The sequence below is a fragment of the Diadema antillarum genome, unplaced genomic scaffold, assembly GCF_040938485.1.
Source record: "Diadema antillarum isolate AM-2024a unplaced genomic scaffold, OU_Dant_1.0 seq00001121_RagTag, whole genome shotgun sequence".
In the NCBI taxonomy this organism is placed as follows: domain Eukaryota; kingdom Metazoa; phylum Echinodermata; class Echinoidea; order Diadematoida; family Diadematidae; genus Diadema; species Diadema antillarum.
This window is the reverse complement of record NW_027271935.1, coordinates 52081-63285: the sequence shown is the minus strand read 5'-3', so window position 1 is coordinate 63285 and position 11205 is coordinate 52081. Positions and strand designations below refer to the sequence as shown.

Genomic DNA, 11205 nt, shown 5'->3' with positions numbered 1-11205 from the left:
ACCTGTATACCTCGGTGAGAATTCAAATACTTTGCCATGCTTTACTATTCAGTGATCCAGGTGATCTAACGTTGTGTATTAGCGAAAGCAGACAGACTTCTCCTCTCTCCTTCTTCTACCATATCTCTATGCAAGTCATCCCTCCCTCCTATTTTCCTATATGTTATGTATTATGTAGGCCTATATACGAGGGCTGCATGCAAATCAAGCAATGCTGAAGCTGTAGCCCTAATTCATTTCATCGCTGATATGTTCTGTTATACATTGTAAAGGCAATTAATGAAGAAACTGTATTGCTGTATATTCTAAAGGTAATGGAGAAACTAATTTGTTAGCAATTAATGTTTATGTATATATGTATGGCACTATCAATACATATAATATATGTGTATGTATCTGCATGAGCAATGATATAATGCAGGAACCAATCAAATCAAATCAAATCAAACGATCTAGGCCTAGTACAATATTGTAGTTTGGATCTATTTTACTAACTCGTCAAGTGCCATACATGCATCCACTGAAGGGTTCCAGGAGTCGTCTGCTTAACTAGGTACCTTGAGTAGCACAGACAAAAGAAAAGCAAGCAAACAAACAAACAAACAAGCAACGAATACCTTTTCGCTCATCAAGTCATACTTCTACATACTGTCCGTCATTCACACATAATATACCAAGTTGCCTAGTACCTCCTTGCACATACCCCCTACATCGAATGGTTTCTTCTCATTTTCCTTATCTCTCTGTGACCCATGACCTCAAGCCAATGCACAGCTGACACATGCACCAAGTGTTATCATAGTCCCATGCGTTGCGAACAGTGCTGGTTGGTCGATAGAGGTTGATAATGAACACTGCCACTGGGCATCATCACCGGTGACCTGAAATCATTTGCTAGAATACGTTGGATTCTCTCTCCAAGGATCAGTTAAAATGTAAGTAATGACCATCTGTATCCAACAAGGGCAGTTCAAAGTCTGTTATCGACAAGATTAGTATGGTAACGCCAGAGTTTAATTTACTTTAAAATTTACTGTAGCCTCGTAGGGAATAGGATTTCTCTTAGACTTAGCAGATGCTTGCTGCTGTTTAAAAAAAAAAAAAAAAAAAAAAAGTTTTCCCAAATTGAGTTCACCCTCTGCCACCATGCACCACGAGTTTAAACTCCGCTTGGGGTCTTTTGCAGGATCACTACCAAGTACATATAAACTTGCGAATTTGCGGCTTTTGCCAAAGACAAGTTGCAGTACATTGCACGTGCAGGGCTGCCAACTCTCACTCATTCAATGAGACGAGAGTGAGACTCACTCATTTTGGTCTTTCTCACTCTAAAACTTTATTTCATTTGCATGCATTTCTATTGATCTCACTCATTTTGACTCCTAAATTATAGCATTATGGCCTATGGGAGTCTCACTCTCAACGGACTCAACTATGTCTAGAAATAGTTTCCAATGTTGGCAGCCCTAGCACGTGGTTGGCACCGTAGGTTGAACCTTCAATCATGCGGGTCCCCCCCCCCCCCCCCCCCCCCCCCAAAAAAAAAAAAAAAACTGCGAAACACAGCCCGAACGCTGGGAAAGGAAAGCGTTTGTCGCTCCCGGAGAGATCCCACAGGCCACTATAACTGTGTAACACGTTACAAGGAGTGCCCCGGGGTTACACCCCCCCCCCCCCCCATAAGCATGCAGAGCCCAAAATAGGCAGAAAAATATGTTTGTCCGGAGGAGTTTTATAATATTTAACAGTCCTCGCTTTGGAGACAGGGATTCCATGAAGCTTGAAGCTAGTAGGCCTTTGTATAAAATTTCTAGTCTCCACTGATTTTATTCTGGATGATAGATCATAGACAAAGACTGATCTTTCATTCAGTCAAAACCCCAAACTACTGCAAGCATGCTGGCATGTAACTATGCACACAGCCCAGTCGCTGTATAAATAGCAACCCAAGCACGGCGTCTGGTCGGGCTAGCTCATAAGTAGCTGGCATGAGCAGCTAGCAGTGCCATGTAATGGGTAGCTGCTGACCAAATAATTTACTGTATGATCATCATCATTTTCCGCTCGCCCACGAAGTATTTATACAGTGTTTTCCTAAATATTGTACATGTTATATGTTGTTCTATAATATGTCTCGTATATATATTACATGAATCTTATGCAAACGTATGAACAATATTTCATCACATGTATACTTTGTACTATGTTTTTTGATTTTCGATGATTGGAAATAAACTATGATTGAATTGAATTGAATTGAATTGAATACACTTTCACTGCATAGAGCCTACAATGTACTGCAGGTCTCTTTTATCATCTACGTTGTATGCCATATTTTGCGAGTTGACTGATATCTGATGAGCTAAGAAATTTAGATATATATGGAGAAAAAAGACTCTTTTATTAGATAGTAATTGCAATAGAATTAGAAATGCAAGGCTTACCATCTCCAATTTGGAAACCATCCACTGTTCTGTTGAGAAGTGGGAATAAATTCACTTTCTCCTTTCATTGCTGTGATGATTCTTGATATAATGTCTCTCAAGACTCGTTTTTGAATACAAAGTAATTTGATAAGATTCAATTCAATTCAATTCAATTCAATTTTATTGTCCGTTTCTGGAAATTTGTTTTGTTTGCATGCATATCCGGTTACATACATAATATACAAAGCACACGTATGCGTTGTAACATAGATACATAGGCATGATAGACATACAAAAGATATACATCAATACAATATCACTATCATTGTCATAAGATGTACAGTACATTATGTATACAGTGCTATATTGTTGAAAGATTTCCTCCTATGATGTAAAATTTACTGAAGAAATGTATTTTACAATTTTTTTGACAGGTGACATTGATTTGAATTGACTCACACCAGAGTGGAGAATGCAGAAACGAAGCAGTGTAGCGTACTTGCTGTGGCTGGTTGGGGGATGGCTTGGTCTCCACCATTTCTACCTCGGACGCGACAGGCAAGCCTTTGTCTGGTGGTGCACCCTGGGGGGATTCTTTGGTCTAGGGTGGCTGCGAGATCTGTTCTGCATACCGCGGTACGTAGAGACAGCCAACGACACTCCCGAATTTGTCAAGTACTACACTGAGCTTCTACGGACGCGGCAGTCGCCGAGATTTAGCGTATCCCGCTTTGCCGGGCAGCTCTTCACGGGATCCTTCTTTGGGTTGCTTGCGACTGTCTCGGTGCCCGATGAAGTGGATGAGCTCTACCCACTAATACGACCATTCATCGCTCCAGTCGCTGTCGCCATAGGTGTTCACACTGTGGGAAACATTGGACGTGAGGAGGGTCCACTGAAAAATGCTCTTATCGGAGCATACATCCCTGCATTGCTACTCTATGCAGATCCAACTAATATTGTTTACATAGCCATCCTCAGTGCAGTATTGTTCAGACGAGGCGTTTCATATAGGAGGACTCCAGAAAAGTGGAAACGAGAAGGCCTGTGTAAAAGAGTAGTTATATTGGGGGTAGCAGGTAAATATTTTGTGCTTTTGAAGTCATTGTTGGAGTACATCTGTAAAGTAGTTTGACAGAGTCATGTGAGAGACGTTTGTTTGGCATTTGTGATCACACACACTTGAAAAGCTTGATTTCAGCGAACAAGTTTGCACAAGTGTTCTCAAGACTTTAGTTTGTGAGCAAAATGATTCTTAGATGTACCATGTCATACAAGATCCTAAACTCCTTTTATGGTTTGGATAACACATCACATTGCACAATACAGTGCACTCCCGTTATAACGAAATGCTCGGGACCGGCAGTTTTCTTTCGTTATAACGAAATTTCGCTATAACTGAACAAATACAATATATAACGAAAACAAGGAAACCACGTATATACAGATGTATATCATATTCTGTTTGCTGAATACTCATCATACACTGGAAAGCTATGTGAAATGTGATGGGATAACTGTATTACAATAATAAACGCAAGTTCCCCTCAGAAACTGTGCGTGACACAAGGAGCGAACACACAGTGGTGTGAAGCGTTCACCCATGCAGAGACACAATATATGCTTGTTCCGCTACGTATTTTCGAAAGCAATTCGCATTTCGTTATAACGGAGCACATTTCTTTTGTTTTTCTTTGTCTGTAGCACTCGGAAAAGACTTCGTTATAACGGAAATTCCGCTATAACCGTGTTCGTTATAAGCGAATTTTGTACCATAGACTTTAATGGTGATAATTTTGGGACCAGAAAATTTACCTTGATATAAAGAAATTTCATTATAAATGTGTTCGTTGTAACGGGAGTGCACTGTACAATCATTACTTCTTTTGTTGATTTCTTTCAGTCTTATTGTGAAAAGCATCTTGTGTATTGTAACCTGTTATTTGCTCATACTCTTTGTAGTGAAATATGTGCCTAAATATTGAAAGCAAATAAAAGTTAGGAGTATATAACACATTAGCAGTATAGAACTCATTCCATGCTGTTTATGAAAAGTGCTTCTTATTTCCTGCTGTTATTCTTGGAACAAAAGTGGAGCATGTTCTTGAGTGGCATTGGGCTAGTTTTTTTATGAAAAAAAAAAAAAAACAGACTCTGAGCTGTATTACCATAAGATTTCATACATGATGTTGGGATACATTTTGTTTTTTTCTACCACGCAGGATTTTGTGACATTTGCAAACAGGAATATATGACCTTAAAGGGAATGTACAGTACTTGTTGAGGTGGGGATTCATGTTTTGAACATTCCTAAGTGAGATAATGAGAAAACTCTTCCGAAATATGAAAGAGCATGTAATTTTACGAAGGATTCAACATTTATTTGAGGAAAATTGGTTTTTAAATAGCTGGGATATCCAAAAAAGTGATCAGATAATGATAAAAGGCGACAGGTCATGCCTTTTATTAGGATCTCTTTGATTCACCTTGTTTATTGATATCTCAGCCATTTCAAAACCGATTTTCATCAAATAAACTTTTGATACCCCTTAGAATTGCATGCTCTTTGACATCTCATAGAGTGGTTACTGAAAATCTCGCAAAACGTTAAAAGCTAAATCCTCACCTTAACCAGAACTGTACACACCCTTTAAAGAGGAAATGGCGCACAACAAGTACTTTTCCATGTTTTCCACAGGTTGCATTGTGTGCACCGCTTGGGGCTCTGCCATCTATTACAACATGAAGGTCACGACCGCCGAGGGCGAGTCGATACGCGTGAAGGACGCCCTCAACCACTTCTTTGAGTCGCCGGCCTGGAAGGACTTCAAGGAGGTGCTGGGCCACGTGGTGAACCTGATTTGGGAGCGGGGCTGGCGAGAGGCCTACAGGGAATTCGTGGAAGCGTTGGATCCAGAGGGGGAGGCCGCCGCATACAAGGTGAACACCTCTTTTGCCTCTTGCCCTCTTCACGGGGGATTTGGAGAGAAAATCTGAATGTTTTATATACAAGACTAGTATATGAACAGTCACACCTGTCTAGACTGTATAATGGTCAACCAATATGTATGTTGAATTCATTGAGATATTCAAAACAATATTTAAATTGATGATATAAGCACTTTAAGAATCTTTGGTGTCTACCCAAATGTAGAGTGATAAATGATGTGACTGCATGGCTTTCTCAAAAGAAAATGAAAAAATGTTAAGAGTTAATTGCTCTAAGTTTTTACCTTCTTCGAAAAGAGTGTGGTATTGATCACTGTATTAAATTAGAAGCATATAAAAATTTATTTGTAAAGTTGATGTGATGTGTGATGGACACCAAGCATTTTGACCTAAAAGGTCTAAAAGCAAAAGAGGACATATAAAACAAAAGGCTTCTATATTGGGAATTTAGGCAATGTTCAGCATGTGTGTGTATGGCCAGAAGTGAGCTGCTTGGCGGAGATCTGCACTCTCCAAGTGCTTTTCTAGTTCACTATGACCCTAATCCTGATCCTAACCAAATTTCCTTGGTTATAATAATTATTCCTATTGTCCATTTACAGACTCTGGAATTGGAGGAGGGTGCCACGCAGAAGGAGATCACCCAGCGCTACCGCAAACTCGCCCGCACCTGGCACCCGGACAAGCACACGGGGCCGGGCAAGGAGGCAGCCGCCCAGCAGTTCATGAAGATCCAGGGGGCGTACGAGACACTGTCCAAGATCCACACCCGCCGTGCCACCCACAAGAAGGAGCACAGCTTTGAGCAGGAGGAGAGGAGATTCTGAGGAGATGATCGAGATTGGTGGTGGGGTGGGGGGATTGGAGATGGGAGGAGTTGGTATTGGGTAGGCCTACTTGTTTCTCCGTCCACTATTATGAGATTAGTTAACATGAGTCCATCAGAGAGTCACAATCATGTGGAGGAATTGGAGCCATTTTTTGGTGTGTTGCCAAATGAGTAAATGAGGAATAAGCTTGAGAAATGCAGCAGTGATGGACAATCAATGTATGTTTTATTGAAGATTTATAAGATGAGCTTTTACTAAGGAAAATCTCTGTCTCCTCAAAATCTACTTCATCTACTTAGAAGAAGCAGCAAAACAGAATGCAACTTGATGTATGGAAAGTCAGGTACACTGTCATCAGGCAGGGATTACCTTGTTGTCGGTAAATCATTTTGAATGTCATGAATTACAGTAATTGATGAAGCTCGAGAGTGTTTGACAGCGACCTCTGATTTCTGAAGGATTCTTGTTTCTCCCACACTTTGCTGCCAATGAGAAATGTCTGTGCAACAAATATTTTTCTCACTGATAAAGTCATGATAAGCTGTATCTTGAAACACGACAAGTTTTGTGCTTTGTTCAGAGTCAAGGAATCATGAATGTGCAAGTAAAATTTTTACAACGCATCGTTGGAAAAAGGACAAGGAGTTTGTCTCAGAAAGTATTTGCAGAATTTTTGAAACCACGGAGAGGGATAAGTTAAAGATGGACAAAGTGTGAGAGCATACATAGTATGTATTTTGTACAAAAAAAAAAGTTCCACATAAGGAAGAGATTGCCATACAATCATGTTTTTCCCTTTGCTGATTGGTGAGTTACGACAAAATTGTTTTTCCAAGAAAAGCGATTGTGACACAGAGGAATTTATGTAGAGGGACGTGAGTATGAAGTCAAGAGCCATGATGGGAAATTGAGGGGAGAAGACGCAAGCATGCAATGATAGCAGGAAATACGAAAGCGGTCGTCAATCGGGCGACTTTTGGCAGGACGAGCCTTCGTGGTCTGCGTTAACCCAGTCAAGACGATTTGACGTCAGTAGTTGGCACTGATTCTGTGTAGAAACCTACCCAATTGTGCTCGGGATTACAAATTAGCAGTACTGAGGAGGTTGATGGTGAGTCAAATCATTGCTGGGCTACCAGTTCAGTCGATGAGGTGCCAGGGATGAGGAAATATCATGCTGAGGGAAGTGACCGAGTTCCTGTCTGATTAGATCGATATCATTTGATAGGGGAAGTGTATCATTTGACGATGTACGTGGAATCATGGTTTAATATCCAAAGCAAATCATGTGCTCATCAGTCAGTCAAGGTGGTTGGGGTTTTTTATGTTCGATGGTTTGATTATTTTCGTGTGAGGAAAGGATGAGTTGTGCTTGTTTGATATTTGTTTTCTTTTTGTCTGTCGTGTCTAGAAGTTATGACAAAAAAAGAGAAAGTTCACGTTCTCATTATGCACGCTACTAATTCCGAGCCTTCTGATATGCAACTTTGTGTACTGTGCATAATTTGATTTTATGCTAAAGTGATAAATTTCATTTGTTTACCAAATATCATGACAGTGATCCTGAACTTGAAGTATGGATTGTCTGATTTGCAGTCATTATGCAGATGTATATTTGAAATCATTGTACTTTTGGTAGAGGTGTTAGTCTTACCTGTGCTCTAGATTCATCACAGGGGAATGGAGGGGAATTTGAAGTTGTTGTATTTTTATTTCTTCAGTACAGAAAGGACACACCATAACTCTTTGATGGTGTAATCTTGCCAGCACTTTGGCATACAATGCATTTAACTCTTTTTCATTCCAGCCAGAAATGTGTGTATGTACATGTACAAAGTCAAGAGGATCTTTGGTGATGGTTCTAAAAGGGTTTGTACGTATCATTATGTATGATGGCGTTAAAGTGCACACTTGAGATACAGACTGAAGAGTGATTGAAACAACATGTATATTCTTGCATTCTGCCATACCCAACTGGGCAACAATTGCTCTACTTTTATATTTGTTGCAATGATCACAAAATGTGAGTGTGCGAGGCCTTTCCAGCTTTGAGAAAAAAAGAATGTCACATTGTACTACTTTGATGCATAATTAAGATCACACCTGCCAACTGTACAATCTAATAGGAACATTCCTATTTCCTAGGAAAGAAGCTTCATTCAATCCTATTGTATGTATGCATTTTTGTCAACACCTGGTATTAGTGATGTATGGGAAATGAAATGGGTGAAAATTCCTAGTTTTTAGTCATTTTCGCCCAGTTCCTTACTTGGCAGGTACATGTATGTAGTAAGATTATTGAACGATAAGCAATTACTTTAAATGTTGGATACTGCAGTATGCGTATTTCAGGGAATAATATGCCCTTCTGTGTGTGTGTGTGTGTGTGTGTTTGTGTGTGTGTGTGTGTGTGTGTGTGTGTGTGTGTGTGTGTGTGTGAGAGAGAGAGAGAGAGAGAGAGAGAGGAAAAATTGTGTATACTGTATTTGGGCATGTGTACCTTTATGTGACTGCATGTAGGGTTGTGATCTGTATTTCACAGAAGTAATGCAGAGTTATTTCATGCTTGATATTACCTCAACTCGACGATCAAGAAAATTGTCAAGAAAATTGCTACACTGTATTTTAAAAAAGCAAATCTCAAATGTCCTCGTGGCACCGGCCAAAAAGAGCACCTCAATAAAAGGTCAGTAGTCCTGCTTCATTTTTGACATTATGTCATGCCATATGATTACTATTAACCTGTTGAGGATGAGTCCCGAGTATACTCGGGCAGAGGTCCGTGGGAAATGCGTGCTGTCGCAAAATCAGTCCATCCTCAATGGGTTAACAACAAGGGTATGTTTACAATGCTGTACATTCCATGTACATAACCACAACACTGCCCAAACCCAGGTGTTGATGCTACTGAAAGTGATTACTTGTGGATCATGTGTTTGATTTTCTGTCAAATGCTTTAAAAGTTTCAATGATGCATAAGCATGCATGGGGAGGGGGGAGTGATAAAGAAGAGTTGTTTTTTTTCTTCTGAATAAAGTCAACATATTTGAGATTTGTGAAAATAGAGAAAATGTATGGTGTTTTAAAGGCACAAAAGACTTGTTATGAAGAACGCGTAAATTATGCAAGTGTATGTTTAAGTTTGTAGTGATTACGTTCAATTTCTTTATGACTGAAATTGTGAGCAAGTGCCTTTGAGCACAATAAGAAATCAAAATCTATCAACTTTCTTTCTGTACAACTATAAGATAAAACTTCAATTAATAAATCAAAATCAGGTGAGCCCTGTGTCGCTGCCTGTAGTCCTTTTGCTTGTGTGTGTGCATGTCAATGTAATGAATAGAAATTGGAAAGTTAAGACAATGAGAATTGATAACAAATATTTGCCTTGTCATGAATATGTACAAATAAACTAACTAAAGTGCTTCACAGATATAAAGTACATATTGTGCAAGAAGCATACAACCCATACCCCACACAGAACTGGCCCAAACCACATACAACACATGAGAGAAATTGAAGTCGCAAACATCGCACATGAACACACATAAACATACATGATTGCCTATACATAGTCTGCATGATTTGACTTTTAAAAGAAAAGAAAAATGAAAACACAATTTGTTCTTCAACTGTTAAAATCGGACAAAACTGGAGCTAAGTTGATTACCCAATGCTGTTTGAAATAGATATTCTCATGCTTTATTTGTACATAGTCTTCATTCCTAAAACGAGATAAATGCAAGCACATTTATATGTACAATGTACACACTCGGTTTCACATACTACATTAAATATTTTGGGTCATATGTTTCTCTTTATCTCTCCTCTTGTGCTGTTAAAAGTCTATAACTAGGCCTTTCCAAGTAAAAAGTCCATGAAATACCCATCAAAATCAAAGCCACAAAATGAGCAATTTAGTCTTTATATTCTAGAAGTAAACACACTGGACATCACATCAGAGTTTTTATATTATTTTCTTATATAATATATATATATATATTTCTCTCTGTCTTTTCTCTCTCTCTCTATACCTAAGGGTTTCTATATTATTTTCTTTTATATATATACATATGTATATATATATATATATGTAAATGGAAAAAAATATATATATATAGAAAAATATATTTCTCTCTGTCATTTCTCTTCCTCTCTCTATATCTCAACATCTTTTTCCCTATTCATAGAGTTGTAAAACTTTTAATCTCTTTTTTTTTTTCTTTGGTCCTCTCTCGTCAAGATTCCCCCGTCTCCACTGTAGATGCAGATTGCATTACCTTGTCTATTGAAAATGACTCCGTCTGGCTTCATGGGGCTAAAATAAAGCGACCACACCCGGAAATACAGAACATAAAGACCATAAGATGAACCTCACTTAATTTTGTTCATAAGCTGTGCATTATTGTCATCTTTATTCGATCTCAACTGGCATCATATGATTATTTATCATAGTGGGCAAAAATTGTTGGCCAATCCTGTTGACTTTGTCTTCCCTACCTAAATCAGTTTGTGCATGAAATCATTTACACTAGCTTCCTACAAATAAAGGAACATGTCTGCATCATATTGGCAAGATGTAGGCAGATCAGCATCAAAATCAACTTGTAAGTAATAAATATAATGAATAGGCAGCATTTAATACCTCCTGAAGTGACTTTAAAAAAAGAATAAAATAGGACTATTTATGATCCAATGCCTAATTTGTACTTTATTGCCCTTGGAACCATGAGGGCCTATATTCAATCAAAAACTCTAAAAATGACACTAGTGGATATGAATGATACCTCAATTTGAGTCCACAATTCTTGTATACATATCAAAATGTTGCCAATTTGGACACTGGACGTGATTTGGTAAGGATTACTAAATTTGCTTGCATTAGGTGGAACTCTAAAATGCAAGGGGCAATGGTGCAACATGCAATGACAGTCAAATTGGCAGTACAGTATAAGAAAGGCTTGTCCCCATTTTGTTCTTCTTTTGTGTTATTATTCTTT

The 11205-nt window shown here is 38.7% G+C and overlaps 1 protein-coding gene across 1 annotated transcript; it reads left to right on the top strand.

The window, feature by feature from the left end:
• Window positions 1-847: 847 nt before the first annotated feature.
• On the top strand, window positions 848-6202 carry LOC139743906 (dnaJ homolog subfamily C member 22-like). Its single transcript, XM_071654371.1, has 4 exons — window positions 848-935; window positions 2861-3505; window positions 5125-5366; window positions 5978-6202. Exons 2-4 carry the CDS (start codon window positions 2899-2901, stop codon window positions 6200-6202), a joined length of 1074 nt encoding a protein of 357 aa, XP_071510472.1. The 5' UTR covers window positions 848-935; window positions 2861-2898.
• The last annotated feature ends 5003 nt before the right edge of the window (window positions 6203-11205 follow it).

Excerpts from the sequence above, each read along its gene's own strand:
- LOC139743906 (XM_071654371.1), top strand. The coding sequence starts at position 2,899 with ATGCAGAAACGAAGCAGTGTAGCGTACTTGCTGTGGCTGGTTGGGGGA. Across the intron at positions 3,506-5,124 it reads AGTTATATTGGGGGTAGCAG|GTTGCATTGTGTGCACCGCT; the intron begins GTAAATATTTTG and ends TGTTTTCCACAG. Across the intron at positions 5,367-5,977 it reads GGGAGGCCGCCGCATACAAG|ACTCTGGAATTGGAGGAGGG; the intron begins GTGAACACCTCT and ends GTCCATTTACAG.